We start from the raw sequence: 21,312 nt of genomic DNA on the forward strand, positions 1-21,312 counted from the left end.
GACTACAGGTGGGAGACAAATTTAAGGGTTGGTTCTCCGTGATAATATAAGACGAAAATAAACAGTAAAAAATTGAGATTTCGGTTTCATTTTTTAGTTATCAACAATTGAAAATCCGCCTGAAATGCGGCAACCCGACCAACAGAGGTGTACGTTGCGTACACATAGAAGCACATAGAAGCGCGCGACAGTCACGTGTCCAGTGACAGATACTCTGCGTGCCTCACAAGAAGTCACCTGGCAGGAATTCGGCAGAACAGCGGGTGTAAACCATCCGATTGGGTCATTCCACGCGCATTTTTCGTTCTGGTCGAATTATTAGCTAAAGTGTGTCACGTCAAAGCCTAACCAACGGGTTCGAACGAGGACCCTCTTTGATACGTGACTGTCGCGCGCCTTTTTGACGTAAGTACGGTACACCTCTGTTGGCCGGGTTGCCGCATTTCAGACGGATTTTTAATGGACAATACTTAAAATATGAAGCCGAAATCGCAATTTTGTTATTCTTCATTTTGGTCTTATGTTGTCTTGGAGAACCTACCTTTAAATTTTCTCCCACCTACAGTCGAACACCCTGTATATCTAGGAAGAGTATTTATCCGGCGATTTTCGCGAATCGAATGAGACTCAATTTATAAATGCGCGCTGCCGCCAGGGCGGGATGATATGCACGCAGAAAAACTTCGGATTACAGTTTTAAGGTCCGATAGATGGATGCGGCGCGGCGGGGGAAAGAAAATGCATTAAAGAAATTGCATCTTCTTAGAAAGTGAATGTAACGCCAAGGTCTACAGTCGGGAATAGGTACTTGAAAGTTTAAACCGCGACACCTCGATCGTAGAAACGCGGCGGCTTGTTTATGCGCTTTCGGTAAGGTGGAACGAACAATACTCCGAGAAGATCTGTGCGCATCGGCGACCATTGTTTCATCAATCAACCTTACGAATATTGAGCCATGAACTGTCACATGATAACCACTGCGGCTCCTCGAATCCACACTTATTTTTATACATTTATCGTGAAGAAAATGGTTTTGTACGTTTTATTATAATTGAGTACGTTATGCTTCAAAAAAAAAAAGATAATACAGTAAAGTCTTGACCTAAGCCCAATCCTCGGTTCCGTGCTGTGACATAGATCGTATAGGGCTACTATTTTTTTTTTGTGACGAAGGCGCACTACACACCGTCAATTAACCCACTAAATACAGTTCAAATTACATCGTGTTTACTGTCATTTTAATCAGAAAAATGCCACGAATAAGTAGGTAAAAGTCCGATGAAAAATAATGATGTTTTGTAATTGGATTGTTAGTGGTTCACACCGGTATACCCGGCCGGTAACTGATTACACGGCACGTTTACACTTTACGGTAAATTCTCGATATATGTCAACAACGTCTTGCCAGCGTCGTGTGTCGTTCAGGAGACATGCCCGAGCTGTGTTATGTTTACACTCCTCGGCGTCGGAGGCTTCTGGAGCTTCGTGTCCCCACACGGAGTATACCCCCCGGTAGTGGGGATAATTTCGCGACGTTTATCATCCAGGCCTTGGCGACATATATAGAGAAATCATTGTACACTGCTCGGCGACCGAGGCAGCTCGAGCTTCTTGGCCTCTCGAGGGGTATACCCCCAGTGAAGGAGGACTAAGATCGTGTAGCTCTGTTCGGCTTAAATCAAGACTTTACTGTGTACGTTCGTGCGTTGAAACTTTTACTCAAACTTGGTTAATAATTCCTATCACCTTGCGATCCCAGCACAGAACACGTTGGCACACATGTTTAATTTGTAAAATCGAATATAAATAAAATGTTTGATTGTAATTGAGAGTCGCATAGCACGTTTTCAATTTCTTATTGAGAGTGTTTCTTACACACGAGTAAAGGTCATCGCACACTAGACCGCACCGCTGTCGACGTTTCGACTTTCTTCTATGTAGTTTCAATGGGAACGCACACACCTACCGACAACAGCACAGCATCGGAACGCCTCCGTATCGCCTCCACAGAAGGGACATTCTCGGCGAGAATGTTTTGCCGGTTGCTAGATGTGTCGTTCGTACGGTACAGTGAATTCTCGATACATGTATGTCAAGAACACGGGTCTTGCCAGCGTCGTGTATCGTCCAGGAGACATACGCTTATCGGAGACGTTTATCGTCGAGGCCTCGGCGACATATATAGAGAAATCACTGTATACGGGAGATGATCGTAACGAGTCGTAGCCGTAAGAAACGACGAAAATTAAGACCGAAAAAAAATAGAATTGGTTCGTCAATTTCGTATATTCGGCAATTAATGACAGTATTAATTCTACTAATTTTTAAATGACATTGACACGAAATAAGAATATAATAAGAATACAACGCGACGCTGGTGGTGCGGTGCTGGTCAGACGCGGTGCTGCTAAGTGTGTGTACAAAATAATTTTTGTTAGAATATTCCGCAGAAAGTAAATAACTGATATTTTTCAGGCCAATGGCCCGAGAAGCCCCTCTCCCTAGCATTTCTCCATAGCGCTCGGGGGTAGTGTTGTTTCTGAGTCGATTAAACGATGAATCGTTAACCGTGCGCGATTGCGAAACTACGGGCGAAATTGGACAACGCGTGCGTGTCGAAACGAGCAGAGCGCCGTTACCTTTTTAACAATCGGTTCGGGGAAAGGTGAGCATCGGTGGAGAATTGTGAACAACGAACTTATAATATACGGTAATATTCTGTTTATCCTGTTACGAAATCATTGATTTCTCGGCGAGGAAGCGAGTCGGGCTAGCCGTTCGGTATCGGGATTCGTTAGCATTCAGTCCCCAGGCGGCACGGCGGCGGCACAATATCCCCGCAACAATTCATCACAATTAATTCGCGTACCCGATGTCGCATTAAAAACACGGGAGCCGATACACGCCGGACAAACGCGATTATCCGCGCGAAGATCGTTTTTGCGCGGCCCGATAATGAAACATTGAAAACGTCGCGTCGCGTCCCGTCGACGGGAGCGTGTGCACGACCGACGCTACCCGTCACCCTAATTAAACCCGATGAAATCGCGTATCGACCGTTTCAGTCCCATATTTCCCGCGATTGTTGTTCGCCCCGGATCGTTCTTGAACGCTTCGACAAAAAAATTGTGAAATTTCGACAGGAAGCCGAGCGAGCGCTCCAATCGGGAACCCGAAAACGAGAATGCTTGTCCTGCGACAATATGATACCGAGTGCCACTTAACGGCGCGAGTAAACACTCGACGCCTTTTATTGCGTTTGCGGCTGCCGGCTACGCGAATGCCGCAGGGAGACCGAAAGAAACAAAGACGAGAGGAACGCCGATGCTGCGAGGCCAGGCGAGGGTGAAAGTGAGAGGGCGCGCGGCGAGTCGATAGCTCCATGTCACGTTTCTAACGGGTGTCGCGTTCCGAAGTCGTGGACGCACCGAATGGAATTTGTCTAATGACAATCGATGCCACGGATTACAATCGTGGCTCCTGGTGCTTCCCTTGGATGCTTCACCGTTCACTGGCAACCTGGTAACATGCACATACAAGGTAACGTGCCGAATCCAAAAGAATAAGAATTTTTATAAAACGCACTGGACTACATTCCTTGAATCGAAAAAGCAGAAATTTAAAAAAAATCATTGTCCTAGACCCTCTAGTTCCCGAGCTATTTACAAAAATAGGGTTTTCACTATGGGGTTATTTTCATCCCCTAGATATGGATCATTGTAGGTAAAAAAGAAATAAAATATTTTTCAACAAAATATATATCCTGTACAAATTTTATTAAAATCGGCGTGCTACACTTGGGCAATGTCCTTTGTTAGATTCACCAATTGAAGACTGGAATTAAGAAAAGCTGTAAGTACCAAAGTGAAAAAACTGAAAATCTTCTTGCGGAAAAAAACAATTTTTTAATTCCAGTCTTCAATTTTAGACAATTGTAACGCCATCTTGTTACCAACTTACGAAAATAATTCAAATAAGAACGCTACTCAACCTCTCCAGCAACTGCTGTTATAGAGATCCCGCAATTCGCATAAAGATCCACAATCTAGACACAGCATTCTCCGCAAACCCCAATCCGTATCAGATAAATTTCCCCGCTAATTGCACTAATCAAACCAAATCGAAACCGAGCGGCTAGAACGGATACCCAGTAGGAGAGCGACCGAAGAAGAGTCTTCTCCCCGGATCATTTGCCGCGACAAAGGTCCAAGATCGAGATCGGCGTCGATCGCCTCGGTGACTTACAAATTGGCAACAATTAGGGCCACGGGGGTCGCGAGAAAAAATTCGCTTTACGCTATTCCGAGGCGAGATCCCACCAAATGGATGACCGGCGGTGGAGAGGAGGAGGGTTTCATTAAATTTCCAGCGTCTTGAAAGCGGGCGCTCGCGGTCGTAAGTGGCAGAAGGCATCGGCGTCTTTAATTCGGCGCGGCTCAAAGGGAGCTTCAATAAAACTCGTCGATATTTAAAGGGAGACGTTCCGCATCATCGCATAGTAATCTCAGCCGGGGTGAGTTTCGACGCAGACTTACGTAGCTCGTGATAAATAGAAAAAGAAAAAATCATGATAGAAAGAGAGTGCAAAAGAGACGTCGACGTCGGGGCGAGTGGCTACGCTTTCGAGTGCACACTCTCGCGTACACGCGAGTCGTTCCCCGTGTTGTAGCGTCGAGGATCTCGCTCGGAACAGAACAGACGGAGAGAGAGAGAGAGAGAGAGAGGGAAAGAGAGCGAAGAAAGAGTCAGGAAAAACCGAAGAAAAGAAGGAAAGGAGGGCGTGCCTTTGCACTCGCGGTGCAGCCACTTCACGGACTACTTTTAGGCTGCAAGCATACTCGCGCGAGACTTCAGAACTTTTAAGAGGCGTACACGAGGCCGGATATACGGACTAGTTGCCGTACGAATCGTCGTGTAACTCGAGAGAACCGGTCCGTTGACATATCTCTAAACTTCGGTGATTTGTCCGACGACGTCCTACACGGCGGACACGATCCAATAGCGAGAAACGCGGACGGGAGAGCGCACCACGCTGAGACTGAATGTTGACACGTTGTCGATCGATCGGAGTCGTCTTCGCATTCTGCTCTCACATTTTTGGGAACGTTTCGAAGCATATGTTTCGAATACTATTGGGTTGTTCGGAAAGTAATTTCGTTTTTCGCGTAGAGATGGCACTGCTTCCATTTGTTATTACTTAACCTTATTCTAAGTCGCAAAATCATGGTATACCTTGACAGCTGACGTTCCGGACGCCGTTTCGTGCCTTGTAGTCCTTCATAACCTTCCAAGCATTCAAGAAAAATCAAAGTGAGCATGCATTTCCGTCAGATTTTGCTTTTTTATTTATTGATAAATTTTTCATTTATTTTACACATTCTTTTACTATCGCAACGGTAAGAATGAATTGCAAGTACGGAATAAGTTGTGTGATGTTTACGGAGAGGGTGTACCATCGGACTACCATTTATTTCGTGCTCTTCAACACTATTTAAGCGGTTTTCATTTCAAATGAAGGCGTCAAAACTCATAACTCTAACGCAATTTTTAGCTAATACAAAATAGAGATTCTACGATCATGGGTTGTCCAAGTTGCCAAAAAGATGGCAAAGGGTCGTAGAACAGAATGGTCACTGCATCCCCGAATAAAACTTCGAAGTAGTGACAAATCGTCTTCCATTTGCCAGGTAAAAATCGAAATTACTTTCCGTACAACCCAATATTTAACACTAGGTTCACAGGACCCGTCAAAATGACCGGATTGTAATATTTTTAATTTACGATTATTTAGATTGTGAAGAAACATCCGTGAGAGATTATTCAATAAATTTATTTCTTTGGGAATATATTATTTTAAAAATGGCTAAAAATTTGGATAGACACGTTCCTATTATTTTTATAACGTAACGTGAAATAGTAGTCACTTTTAATGCTCCGCAAATCTGGTGTTAATATTTTAGATTTTATCCGACTTAAAAAGGCAATAGTATTTTAAGTGGGGTTATCACGATTTATTTTAATTCAATCACATTTTCTGAATAACGTTCCTCGCGTCAACCAATAAATTAACAAACTGCGGCGAAAGTTGGGCGCACGCGTTTTGTGAACGAGCATAAGGAAACGCGGAGCATAGAAATGGGGAAATAATCCTTAATTGAATCCTCCGCATAATAAGACGGGAGAGAGGGGACAAAAATTAAGAAAACATTTTGAAAAGCTGGCTTCCGTAGGAAGACTAATGAGAGTCTATTTCATTCCGTGGATTTCGAGCGTCAACCGTTTCCTCCGTCGAGGCTACTGACCACCGAGCTGTTTAATTATCGGAAGCCTGGCACGATGCCGTTTATTTAATTCTCTGCGGCAAGGAATGCCATTAGAGCGGGGCTAATGCAAGCTTTTTCAATTTTTTAATTAACCCACCGCACCGCCGCGCCAAGCGAAGATCAGAGTTGGAACCGGGGGCTGCACGGCCTACGGGCGTCGTTCGCGCTGTTTCGCCGCAGGTTTTACACGCGGCGTGACGGCCGATGTTTGCACGGACGAATTGCCAACATTCGTTGATTAACGAGATACCGTTGATTCACACTCATTAGCGAAAATTATCAATTTTCAGGTGATTTTGATTAGTCGTTTCACCGCGGGGCTGTCACGCGACGCCGGTTTAATTCGCGTTACCGGCTGCCGATTGGTGTAGCGCCGTATCAAAAATTCTATTTAAATGCAACATGCACGGTGACCCGCGAGATTCAATGCCGACACACCGGCGTGCATCGGGATAGCGTGCAGCTGCATGATTCATCGGTCGATCCGCGACCGACGCGCATCTCCATTGTGTCTCTAGTCCGCAAAATCGATAGCCAACAAAGGTTTAGAACACGCTCTTTTTTTTTTTTAATTTGATCGTTATCTTTCAATTATTACCTTTGTCCCTCGCAAATGCGTCGCAATCTTACCTGTAACGTGTTCTGAATTATGCGACAAATGGACGACGGTTTTAACGTGTTTTTTTATCGTTACCAAATCTAGAACTGTGCGCGTTTCTAATATACGAATTATTTTTAGAAAACAGGGAAACGTTCGAATTAATATTAAAAGCATTTTTAATTTCCTCTTTCGCTAAAAAATTGGCGAGACAAATATTTGTCTTGTTATAATTTTTCTAAAGTGATCAATGAAAATTGGAATTCGGACAAAATTCATAGACGATTTACTAGACCATTTGATGCACTTAGGACAAAAATGAGTAGACCAAATGCGGAACGGTGAAAACGTTTAGAGAATTTAAAGAGGCTGTTGTATTATTTTCCACTCACCAAAATTATTCGAAAGAGAAATAAACGTCTTGCAGTTGATGATTCTATTCGCAGTCTATTGATAAGAGTGGACTGTTGCTTTAGGATTTGACGCATTCGTTTAGAACGTCAATTAATATTTTAACGAAGAAACACATGTCTGTGTATAATTTTGATGTTGCATGAAAATCCACAGTCTATTCATAACTGAGTTTAGGAGGGAGGATCGAGGTGAGAAACGTCGGTGTTTCAGAGTATAAAAATATATTGTCGCCTGTTTACGTTTCAATGGATAAATGCGCGCACTCCACCTGTAGCTGGAGCGACCGAAACAACCAATTAAGCTGGGCGAGAACGGGAAAAAAGTTTCTCGCGGATCCAGTTCATCGCGAGCAGCTCGCGAATCCCAATTAAGAGTGATTTTATTGGAGCGTCTTTCGGGATCGGCGGGCGGGGTGGGGGGCGAGCCAGGCCGAGAACGATCGGAGAAAAGCAATTAAAGAGTAAGCACGTCCGAGAGTCCCGAGGACGGCATCTTCCTAATTAAAGGATTTCGAATTAAAACATCTCCGGCGATGCGCGTGTCCTACAATTCCCGGGTCGCGGACCAAAAACAATGGACAAAAAGTATCTGATGTAAAAGCACTCCTGTGGGATTAAACACTTTTTAGGAAACTGTTCTGTATACATCACCGTTATGTCACTCTGTGTCATTCTATATGTTTAATTCGAACAAAATAGTAACAAGGTGCAGAACTGATCTGCATATAACCACAATTGATTCGAAACAATGGTAACAAGGTACAGAATTGTTCCGCATATAACCACCATTGCATCACTATGCTATTGTACATTACTCATTTTAAACAATAGCAACTGTTCTATGCATACTGCCATTGTTTGTCTCTATTGTATATTTTTAATTTGATAAAATAGCAACAAGATACCTGTTCTGTGCATGCTACCATTATGTCTATATTCTATATTTTCGATTTGGAAAGAATAGCAACAGGATACAGAAGATAATCGATCAGCTTTTTTCTGTAAAATATTCCAAGCTATCTAGATCCTTCGAAATTCCTCAGGATCTTCCGAGGACCCTTAGCATCTTTTACAGTCCCCCTAATGTCCTTCTGATCCCTTGTCTACCTAAAGAGGTCTCACGTAGAAAACTTTCGCAGAAAGTTTTGCGCAAATGTCTTTTATATCCTGTTCCACGGTAATTAAGATCGATGGCCCTTTAACGCATTGCCTTCCACGCAAATTGTGCTTGGCTATATACTACTTCCCATACTTCTTGTCTGTATAGTAACCCGATTCTTTTTCCCAATACAGAAATTAGTTTTCACGAAGACATATTGAGCCAATTTTGTAGAATCTATAAGTAGCAGTCATCTTCACTTTCTAGTTCGATAAATAAATATTCAAATACAACACCTGGGTTGTCGCACGCCAGAATCTTTTAAGTATCTCTAAACAAACAAATCTACAAATATTTTTTGACACTATAATTATTGAGCACTTGTGATGACAAAATTATTGTTATTCAAATTTCTTATGCAAACATTTCTGTAATTTTTATAATGCCAGAAAGAAACTTCTGGAACGCGAATAATCCTCAGATGACAGTGCTTCAGCTGTATTTCGAAAATTGTTTGTCAATTTTATCGACTTAATTACCGAGCAATAATTTACTATTTTGCACCGCCTGTTACAACTAACAATACCGTATTTATTAATCGAGACATTGCACAAATTTTATTTAAAAAATACGTCTGAATCCATCAATGCCTCCAATGACCATAAAAGCATCGTTACTAGACTGCAGAATTTTATGCAGTTATGACAAAAATTAGTAGGTGCAATTCAAACTCGTAGACAAATAGGAAGACTTTAGGAATGTTTATACATTATTCTGAACTCAAAAAATTCTACTTGTTGCAATTGATAAAGACAATTTTTACTTTGCATAAAAATCCACAGTCTAACCATTACAATCTTAATAATTCTAAGATAAAAAATCCGAAATCTATCAGTTCAAGTGTTAAACGCAAAACACACTTTCTAAAGACACCTTATTCACATAAGGCCCTTAGTCTTATTAATTTTCTTCTTATTGCACCAAATTGAACTTTATTTATAGATGATGCCTTTACAATACTGAACAAAATGACCCATCATCATTTTTGACCCATTGAAACAACTTTCTTTCAAAAAAGGAATTGACTTCAAAAAAGATAGAATGATAAAATCGACACACACACATAGTGTACACACACGTTACATTTAAATTGCACGTTACATGTACATTTCGTTATACACATTTCGTGTATAATAACTAATAACTAAACAGTGGGTCCTTCTACAAAAATAAAAGTTTTTCAGCGTCAACGGTAACAAACAGCAGCCAAGTAAAAAGTTCTTGCTTCAACGAGTTTAATAAGTTGAAAATATTTCTAGGACGTTTGTAAATTCTCTTAATTTTTTCACTATTTTCAATAGCAACCGCTCATTTTTGTGATAAATGCATAGAATAATAAGATAACCTATAATAAGATAACCGATACAAAACTGGCATGAAATTTTTTAGTAAGATGGACAGCTGTTGCGACAGCGGTGTCCTTCGAAAGCTGGTTAAACAAGCGTCGGTTTCCGGGGTCATGTAAGCAGATCGAATTTGTAATAGAATCGGTTCCCTCTCGAGAAAACCACGATCTGTGAAGAATCTCATCGTCGAACCGAACCGATCGCGTCTCGATCGCAAGGACTCGATCCTGAAGAGCGATTCGTGGTCCGAAGCGCAAGCTGTGCACCATGGGAGAGACATTACGCGGGCATTGTTTGCCATTCCCGATATTTCATTCGGGGGTATGGTTCGCCTCCTCCTTGGTGGCTGTGTATCGCACGGCTCGAACCGCGGGGGATGAAATGATACGTAAAATGGCGCTTACCCAGGCTGAATCCGGAATCCTTCACGTGGATGACCACCATCGGCATCAGTACCATCACGATGAGGTTTACGACGTGGAACACCATTCCTGGCCCGTGAGCTATGATATCCTGCGGCACAAAATAGAGAGGTACAAGTTACGAGCGGAAGTTGCTTGCAGAGACCAGGGCGAAAGCACGGGAACGGGACCAAGGGGGAGGGACGATGCGATGCGTTTTCATACTTCCTCGCATGATTCGAAACCAGGAGAAAGAGAACCTGACCTGAGCTTCTCAAAATACGAAGGCTGAATCCCAGCCGGTGGAACTACCGAAACTCGTTTATTATCCATGCGAATTGCTCCCCGTGTATCCGCTGCGTCTTCTGCGAAATTCAATACAAAACGAAGCGTTCTTGCCGTCTCGGCCCGCTATTTAAATGTCGCGCCAGCAGGACGAATTAACTAATGATTTATGTACCGATGCGCCAGGCGATCGGTTTTTGTTTTGGCACGGCTGGCTTCTGCGACGGTTTTCGTTAGACCGCGAAACTGGTGTTAGTTGCGCGAGAAGTGAAGTAACACGGGATGCGGTCGAATGTACAAGCCGACAGGCGGTTTTTCTACATGTAAATATAAATAGAAAAAAAGGAATAACATTTTTTCGTTTGACACCTCGTTTCCAAGAAAATCGAGTTTAAAGATCCATCGGGTTCGCGCGTGTATGCACGAAGTAGAATTGGTTGGTAACGGTCAGACGCGTCAGACGATTCCTGTCGAATAGCACACGTATTCGCTGCATCTTCAAATTCGATTTTCTCGAAAACGAAGCTTCGAGTAAAAAAATTTTATTCTACATTTATTTCTTATTTTCTCATAAGGAATCACCTCGTGCCCGCTCGTGGATGCTATATAATTGAACTGTGTCGGAAAAGTCAGATTGTAATTGATAGAATGCAGCTTTTATGCGTTCATAATAAAAATGAGTAGTTGAAACATAAAACGTGAGAGAGATAAAAGAAATTTCAGAGTGTCGATATAATATTAATTGACTTATTAAAATTATTAAAGGAAGAAAAAATTTTTCATTTATTTCCAGTACCTTGCAATTGGAACAAAATTTTTATTGAGCAATCTAGTAATTGATATCCCATTTTTCTCAAGTATTTCTACGGAAAAATTATGACAAAAAATTTGGCATGAAACAGCCATCGAGACAATGATTAGAGAATTTTACCCAATTTTTTTGGTGGAAAATTGTACCTGTAAGGAGTCGCAGAGTTTGTTTGTGAAAGCCTCGAACGAGGGAATTTCATCGCGCCTTTTCCGGCCTGTTTTTCCAGGCGGAAACGCTCGGTTCCGATCGTATCAGAGCCGGGTGACTATGAGCAGACTGGGTACATTATTTTATCATTATGAATCACAGCCGGCGCGGGATAAAACCGACACAGGCTGACGATACCGCGTATACGCCGTGCGAAATTCGATAAAAATATAATACGCGCCGTGCGCGATGTTAATTATTTAAACACGGCGTTCAGCGGGTTTAATAAAGCGTCGCGTGTCCCGGCGCGATTCCGTGATGGAAACACGCGATACGACGAGGAAACAAACCCGTAGAAACATTTTCATTTGATATAAAATATGCTACGGCACGCCGACGGAGCGGCGACGCGTTATATTTTCCGCCGCGCGGCGGTCTTAGCGCTTGCTTTGTTCAACATTTGTCCGCCGTCGGAATGTTGAGCGGCAGAAAAACGAAGCGGTGGGCGGTGAGGAGGGAAAACGGAGGAGGGGTGGGGAGGGCAGCTGTTCATTACACATTCAGTATTTACGCGGCCACGAAATTCTCAAAGCTTACGGGGACGGTGGAAATTCCGCGTCGAGGATCGAGCAAAGCCGTGCACGGCGCTCTCGCATGTGTGTGAACTGCGACGAACTTGGCTTTTGATGGACGGAGTTTCGCAACGTTGTCCTTTCGCGTCCCATCAAAACATCAGGATATTCCCCGGCTATCATATTTTCGCGCAATCCTGGCCGGATGGTCCTTTTAATTCTGTTGCACCGCGATTGTTCATCTATAGCCTTTGTGCCCGTCGTCCAAAAAATTGCGAGTTTTAATTTTGCATTCCAAATTGGATTACATATTTTTACAGGCTGAATGCTTCTCTACACGTTGGCCGCATTTTCTGTGAAACTTGTATAACAACATTTTTACGTTATTGTACGCTGTTAAGAAATTCTTTGGAGACCCTTGTAAGTACTACACGAGTTTTCCTGCTCCTTATTTTGCGTTCACTACTGCGATGGAGAAATAAATTCCTACCACTAAAGTGTAGACAGGGTGAGGCTGCCTCAAGGCGAGGCAGGTTGAGGCTGCCTCAGGGCGAGGCAGGGCGAGGCTGCCACGGGGTGAGGCAGAGTGATGCTGCCTCAGGGTGAGGCAGAGCGAGGCTGCCTCAGGATGAAGCAGAACGAGGCTGCCTCGGGGTGAGGGAAAGTGAGGCTGCCTCGGGGTGAGGGAAAGTGAGGCTGCCTCAGGGTGACGCAGAGCGAGGCTACCTCAGTATGAGGCTGCCTCAAGGCGAGGCAGGGTGAGGCAAAGTGAGGCTGCCATGGGGTGAGGCAGAGTGATGCTGCCTCAGGGTGAGGCAGAGCGAGGCTGCCTCAGGATGAAGCAGAACGAGGCTGCCTCGGGGTGAGGCAGAGTGATGCTGCCTCAGGGTGAGGCAGAGCGAAGCTGCCTCAGGATGAAGCAGAGCGAGGCTGCCTCGGGGTGAGGCAGTGGGAGGCTGCCTCAGGGTGAGGCTGCTTCAAGGCGAGGCAGGGTGAGGCTCCTACGGGGTGAGGCAGAGTGATGCTGCCTCAGGGTGAGGCAAAGTGGGGCTGCCTCAGGGCGAGGCAGTGTGATGCTGCCTCAGGGTTAGGCAGAGTGAGGCTGCATAAGCCGAATGTTCTGATCAAGTCTACCGAGGAGCAACTAGAATGCGCGAAATTAACGGAAAGATGTTGGTAGTTCATCGGTTAATGTAGTTTCTATCCCCTCGCGAGAAGCGTCTTCAACTACTTGCCATACGCTTGAGGGATTTCGAGACAAATTTACTAAACGTCAATATTATCGTTCCTCGTACCCATCAGGTATAATATTGTTTTATTAATATCAATATTTATCCTTCGTAATACAGAGACAGCCGCAAGAGGCAAGTCGAGTTATTGTTCTTCCTAGAAATTAGTATGATAATGCAAAACTCTGGGACGCGGTCGTGAGAAAAGTCATAATAAGAGAAAACGGGTTGATAAAGGTATACGAACGCGTAAATCTGAACATGTAAAATCCATTACAGACACTTTTGTCGGGGGCCTGATGATGGCTAGTAACCATTTTGTTGGATAGAGAAGACGCTGTTTATGGTGGTTGAAAATGGTGGCTATTCCTGTCAAGATAAAAGCACGAGCCTTTAAGGCATTAACAAATAAAATATCTTAACAGATCTTATTCGAAACATGAATTTATTTCATAGTTGTAGAATTAGCAAATAGATAAACAAAATAGAATGTAGAAAAACTATTTCCATTTTCTGCGTTAGATCCGTTAAGCTTATTTTCATGTACAGCTACGCGAAAATTTATGCATTTTATCCCGTTAAAGTAGCACTCGGTATCTAATTCAGAATCCATGTACACATGTCGGCCAGTGCTCACGGTAGATCATGCGATGGGCATGTAAACACGTCCATAGCTAATATACGCCCATAGTTAAAGTGCACTCTCTGCGACTGAATTCATATTGGCCCATAAGCTGCAACATCGTTCGCTGAAACTACGGTGTGTCCATTGTACCGTATACAGCTCGTTACTGACACACAACGTCGTACAATTCGACAGTCGCCGCTCGTGTGACCGGTTGCATTAATCCCAAAGTTACGTAGCAATGAACGCGCACTCGCTTCATTTGATCATTGCCGTTTAACCGTGCCTATGACTAGCAAATTCTATATAAGAGAACTCTGCCTTCGCTGTGATTGCTAATCGATAGATTATTAATCCACGCCACTGACCACTTTACTTATCTATGGAATACATCTACCTGCATCGTACAGTTTCCCTATTCATTATTCGACTTGCACACATTTGACAGTTTATTAAAACAGTTGTTTTTGGCTGAACGAAATAAGTTTACCTCATTGATAAGTGTTATGAGCGACCAAAATATACTTCTCTCATTGATACCTGTTATAAGTGTTCGAAATGAATTTCTCTCAACGATAACATTTACTAATAAGACATAAAATTGGTGGTTACTTATAATCCTTATTTGTAACCTTTACGATTTTAGTCGATGAAATACTTGTTATTCCATGACTTTTTTCTTTTTGGTTATGACCGTTATAGTCCCTGGCAATAACATAGATCACACGTTTTCGTTTCGGGCTGACCAAAACTGAGATTACTCTACTTTCTCTAGCCACAGGCCACCGTATTCTACTTAGACTGATCACTAGGCATACTATTCGATCTTTCTCGATTTTATAGCACAATGTTTCTCAACAATTTCTATGACTACAGACCACTGTATTGTATTTTGCTTGGACTGATTATAAGTGAAATCAGCTGATGTATAAAAAAAACTATAAGCATTGAATAATGCAAGAACGAATTTTGGACTTATGATTCATCTAAATATTCTAGATCATAGTTTCTCACTAGTTTTGTCATTTTTAACCCATTGATCTACAATGTCAAGTCCTACTCGTGGTGAAGATTCTGAACAGAGACTAATAAATATGTACGTTGTTAATTTCCTTTAAACCGAAATAAAATTCTATTTTGGCGTTGTTAATGTACAGCTATTGAAGATCATATAGGCATACAAGAGATATAAATTTTCTCCTTTTTCTAGGAAATTACTTTTTTGATTTTGATGGAAACTTTATGCATATAACTTACTTGCAATTAAATCTAGAAAAAGCATATCTTAATTTTCATTCTAGGCTCAGATAAAACAGTTAAAAATCGTGATCCTTACATTTTTCTTCGCAATTTCGACGAATGGTGATTTTTAATTGATGTTTTGTATACGTCACCTCTTAAACAAATCCTTCCAAAATCACAAAAAAAAAAAAAGAAACAAACTCGTCGATTGGTCCAATTTTAAAAGAGTTATTAAAAGGTGTCCACTTACTTTTGCCCCCGTTTGTACACCTGAAAAAAATTGAACGAGCCAGACGGTATTCAATTTTTTATTACGTTAAACCAACACCGCACAATGAAGCTGAAGCTATCTCACTTTCGAATCCGCAACTTTCACACGCAAAATCACCCTCTGTCCGGATGCGCCACCACTCCCCGAGCCACCCCCCCCCCCCCATGTCTGTCGAACAGCAAGTCGAACAGAAACGATACCGAATGCACGGGCCATTCATTTTGCGCCAGTATTTCGATCCCGTTATACACGTTTCATTAAGCTGTAATCGACGTCACATGAGAGCTCGCCTGATCGTGGCTCTTGGATTGTGGATCTTTCGAATTCCACGGGGCGTGCGGACGATCGACCAGTCAGTCAGCCTCCTCCTCCCCTCTCCTCCCCCTCACGTGTGTCAGCGTGACGGGGCTGAAAGGACGTTCGTCCAGTCCGCAACTAAACCGACGTCGGCCGGTACACCGGAGCAAATATTTACGAAGCGCTTGACCCAATTACGCGGGACAAAAGAATACCATGAATTTCAAGCGAGGTCCGGCAAATTGCACAACTGAAACATTCAGGCTCTCGCTGGCCGGCTAGACCGCTCGCACGCACGCCGCACGGCCGGCTCAGGTCCGCGTCATTATATCCGTAGGCCCTAGCTAAACTTATCACTGACCCACCAGCCCGTATCTCTCCCCTAATCCTGCTTTTAACGTCCGACATGCCCTTTCTCCTCTCAGCCCCGCTTTTTACCAGCCTCGCAATTTTTTCGCTGTTCCTAAACACCGTGCTTGACTCGCCACCCACTATTTCGCTCTTTGTCGCAGCTACACTGTCCTCGCTGCACTTTTTTTTGCGAGCTTAATTTTATTTTTGCAAGCACCACATTTTCCCTTAAGCCTCGCACACATTTGCACTAGACTCGCCATCTAGTAGCTCATCTTTTGTTAAAACTGAACGGTCACAGCTACTTTCTAGGGCTTATTCCATTTTTACGAGCTCTACAAGTTTTTTAAGTGCTAGCTATTTCAGTGGAGTTTAGTTGAATTTTTGCAAGCTCTAGAATTTTTGCTACAATTTTTCTTAGGTGCTAGACAATTTTGTGCTTCATTCGCAACAGACTATTTTACTCTATGTTGCAGCTGAAGTATCTTAGCTAATTTAATTTTTTGGAGCCTAATTCTATTTTTGCAAGCCCTATCAATTTTTTCTTAAGCCTCGCACACATCTGCACTAGACACACCATCTAGTAGCTCATCCTTTGTTAAAACTGAACGGTCACAGCTACTTTCTAGAGCTTATTCAATTTTTACGAGCTCTACAAGTTTTCTTAAGTGCTAGACAATTTGTTGTGCTTTGTTACAGCTGGCCTAGCTATCTCATTGGAGTTTAATTGAATTTTTGCTACAAAATTTTTCTTAGGTGCTAGACAATTTTGTACTTCAGCTGAATTGTCCCAGCTGATTTTTTGGAGAATTTTTTCCTTCAGCCCTAGACACTTTTGTCGTTCATTGGATTGCTCTAACTAGCATTTGGAAGACCTCATTCTGTTCTTGTGATCTCCGACGATGTTCAACCTTAGATAACTAAACTATGATTATACTGCGGATTGTTATGCATTTATGACAAAAATGGGTAACCACAATTTAGAGCAGTGGACAAATTAAAAAGATTTAAGGATATCAGCCTATTGATTTCAACTTAATAACAGAATTAAAAGAAGAAATAAATTAAGATCCGCAGTCTAGCTATGATCTATGGAAATGATAACGCCAACTAAGAACACAAATATAACTGAAGTAGTGATATTCTATTCATTCAACAACAAAAATCATTTCCCTTATAAAGCCACAGGATTTAGCCACAATATTGAATGTATTAACAATTGGCAGATCATCTAACGTCAGAAAATTTCAATACTCCAAATGTCATTTTTACAAAAAAAAAAAAGGAAACCAAGTTGTGGTCAATGAAATTCAAGCACTTTTATACTCTAATTGTCCCAGCCTGTTTATAATCTGAGCAACTCTTTTGGGAATCCGCGGAATAAAAGAGGCCTGATGAATCGGGCATAAGTATCATCTCCATAGCGAGAGTAGGAGAGCGTCGAAACGAGGCAAGCATCATAATTCCGTCCCGAAGCGCTTTGATCGAACACGGGCCGGAAAGGTATCGAGAGGAAATGGAATTCCGACTGATCGAATTAACAGGACACGTTAATCGAGACAAATGGATCTATCGGGGTAATCAGGGAAGGGTAAAAGCCGTGCCAACACTCGACCGTAAAACCGTGACATTACTTAGGACGCGTCCGGCCGCCACTCTCGCCGTTAATAAAATGCGGCCATTTGCATTTTAATTAATAGGACGCTTCAATCTCTTTTCGTTTACGGTCTTTTTTCCGGACTCTCGTCCATTTTCTTCCACCACCACCTCCTCCACCTCCCCCGCACGTGGACTTGGTCCATCTACGAGCGAGTTCACTATGCCCGTAGGAATCGTGCGCGATTCTCGCGCTCTCATATTTCATCGTGATACGCTCGCGTTCATAGGCGAACCCTGGAAATTGATACGAGATGTACGGCAGCCTGCGACGGTCTCACTCGTGTTAGTTTTCAGGATTAATTTACGATGTATTATTCATACACCGATGATTATTCCTGTCTCCGGGATTATTCATCGAACGTTGTTATTATGCGATCGTGATTAGCCGAATTATTACACGATTAGGGGCCAGCGGGGTGCGGGGAAGAAGGGATCGGCGATTAATCAAGCTATGGTAATTATCAAGTTCACCAGGCCGCGGTCTGTCCTGTTTGTAGCCAGGGCCAGGCAAATTGGTTGCCAGAAGAATGTAATTTCGACCGCTGACTCTGCAACAACATACTAATTACGCGTTATAATATATCGCGAGTCGTGTCGCTGCTCGTACGTATGTCCCCGTCGATTTTATACAGGAAAATTTAATTAAACCACCCCACCCCCACCCCCACCCCCCTCTTCACACCGTTTGAAACACAAATTCGACCGAAGACTTTTAAGCGGTGTCATTTACAGGCCTGTGTTGCGGCCCCTCGGCTACGAAACCATACCAGTTTGTCGACAAAATGTGGAGAGTAGATGACAATCGCTAAATAACCAGAACGTCGTAAGAAACTCGCAGCCCGTTTTATTTAACCCTTAGCCCTCGAATGGCGACTGTGAGGCGTCACTAAAAATTGCTGTATTTAATAAATTACTAAACATTTCAGTATTGTACGAGTAAATTGCACCATTTTCGTATGTATAACAGGAAAAAATATATACAGAAGGGAAATATTCTAGGTTGGAAGAAATGTTTCGTTTTCGAGTTAGAATAGCTTCGAGTGCAAAGGGTTATTACATTTGATATGACGTTAATGATATTCATGGTCCCCTTCAAGCACTTACGTGGGACGATCCCGAAGTGACATCTCTAGATCTTAATCTAGACATCTCTACATCTCTAGTTTTTGCAAAGATATTAGACACGTATTTTTCTAGCGGCCATGTGCAAGGGTTGAAAACATAAAAGTTTAGGGTTGGAACCATGTTTGGTCGAATATCTCGGGAACTATTACAGGTAGAGGGGTGGTTCAAATGGCAAAGTTGTGTATACTTTAATAAGGAATCTAACCGCGTAATACGATTTTAGATGTCTTCATTTGTTTAAAAAATATATTTAAGAATGACAATTTTTTGGACATCTTTCCATACCAATGTTAATTTCTCTCTACAAAAAAATCCCACAGGCTTAAATTAAACACATCCTCGTGATCATAGTCTCACTGATCGATTCGCTCCGATTTTTCGGAATTTTCGTCTATTTTGCGTCGACTCATGATGAAAAAATCACTGCAATACTCTAATCGATGCCTGAGAATAAAGATAGACTCCCGTGATCACAATCTCCGGCTGACCGGATCGCACAGATTTTTCGGAATTTTTGTTTCGGTCGTCGCTGACTCGGCATCGGGCGTGCGAACAATCGCGGGGAAAAAGGTGGCTCCGATCTATTTTCCATGGAATCGCGGACGTAAAGTCGCAGAGAGATCGTTGCGGTACTGATCGATGCTTGCCGGCGGGTCCCCGCGGTACGGAGTCAGCGCGGGCAATGTTTACGCTGACACGATACCGCACGGCAGACGTGTATTTGCGTCGCTGCCGGGGGGAATAGACGATATAACATATATAGACGTTAGCCAGAGCGTCGCTAATTCGCGTCGACGTAGAAACGAGCCGGGGCTTTGCGACGTGATCGTCACGCTACGTCGATCATCAAACCCTGCCGCGCGTTTCATCGACCGGCTAGACCATCTTTATGGCGTCGCGATAAGCGAAGATCGTTGGATTCGACGTTAAACTCATCATTATCAGGTCAGATAATGTCCGTGGCCGATATGACTGCGACCTCCTCTCCCTGTATCGCCACAGAGTGAAACATACCTCTCTTTCTCTCCCCCCCCCCCCCCCCCCCACCCCTCTCTCTCTCTTTATCCATCTCTCTTTCTCTCTCGGTTTTCTCTACTGCCTACGTGACCCGAATTGACTAATTACCCTGGCTTTGTAAACTCCGCACGTTCCTACAAATTGATATTTTTATACGCTGCAGGCGCTAAGGTGCGGTCTACAAAATTTCATTCGTTCTACCCGCCGCGACAGCCAACAATTCTCCGCATTTCCCTCGCAGGAACCTTCCGCTATTTCAACGCGTTTACGGTGAAAGACGAATTAACTGGTCCTTGGATAACCTCGCCGTTCCATGTTTACTTTGCAAATGAATCCGCCATTTCGTTTTATCCTATATTCGAATCGACTGCTTCAATCGTCGATACGTCCGATCAATTGCGTTAGCAAATTTATTCGTTGTGCTCGTGTGTAATTAATGTAAGGAAAAAAGAGGGTAGGATCTGGTCCGGATTCAGAGAAAATCGAAGTAGTTTAACTTTTTTTTTCTAAGTTTCTTCTGTCACACTATAGACGAGTCCGAGTTGGAAATTGTGTGTTGACGTCATCCCGACGGTTCCGTGGTTGGGATTATTCGAATCTTCTTCTCATTTCATGGAATTAGGGAAACTCGGGAACGGGAGAATTTGGAAGTGAAGAGGGGGAAATATTTGGGCCTTGGTGAGTCATGTTGGGGTTGAGGATCTAGATGTTGGACTGTGAGCGATTTTTTTGTTCTTTGCAGGAGTGGTTTACAAGTAAACACAGTCAAAATCTTGTCTGGGATTAGTTATTTTGTAATTATTTCTATGTCTGTTATCAGTTTTGAAATAATATTACTTGAAGTATTATTTCAAACAACACGTTATTTTATTTTATAATTATTTGAGACAATTGTGCAATTGTTCTCCAAAATTGTAGCATGTTACCTGACTATCAGGTTCTGTGTCTGGTTCACACTGACACCCTTTGTTCCGTATTATTTTGAGGATTATTTCTTTTGGCAAACTTGAAATCAAAAAGTATCAAAATAATATATGAAACTGCTAATATTTCAAATGAATCGGTATTATTTCATTTTCAACTAACAGTACTCGTCAACTAACAGTATCGTTACTGAAGGTAACGATGTGAAATAAATTATTTCTTATTTTCAATTCAAATGATACTGGCCCATTTATGATGGGGCCGTTGCAAATAGAATTAACAATAATGACAGGAATCAATAAAAGGAATAATAAAAGTAATAAGAACATTGCTAATAACGATAATAATAATACTAATAGTAATATAATAGTCACTGTAATGTGTTCAGTGTTGTAGAATGTAACATCGTTCTTCTTCCAGAGTTCCAAGGTATTTCAACCTTTCTGATTAGCGAGGAAGATAGTGGACTATTAACGCATTCGAAGCAGCGATCCAGAACATCATTCTAATTTTCGTC

The 21,312-nt window shown here is 42.6% G+C and overlaps 1 protein-coding gene across 1 annotated transcript in view; it reads right to left on the reverse strand.

The window, feature by feature from the left end:
• Positions 1-21,312, reverse strand: part of Mdy (diacylglycerol O-acyltransferase) — a 198,487-nt gene that overhangs the window by 102,060 nt on the left and 75,115 nt on the right. The window contains exon 5 of the mRNA XM_076792046.1: positions 10,244-10,352. Coding sequence (XP_076648161.1) covers positions 10,244-10,352 — 109 coding nt within the window. The remainder of the gene's footprint in view (positions 1-10,243; positions 10,353-21,312) is intronic.

The sequence above is a fragment of the Halictus rubicundus genome, chromosome 1, assembly GCF_050948215.1.
Source record: "Halictus rubicundus isolate RS-2024b chromosome 1, iyHalRubi1_principal, whole genome shotgun sequence".
Lineage (NCBI taxonomy): Eukaryota > Metazoa > Arthropoda > Insecta > Hymenoptera > Halictidae > Halictus > Halictus rubicundus.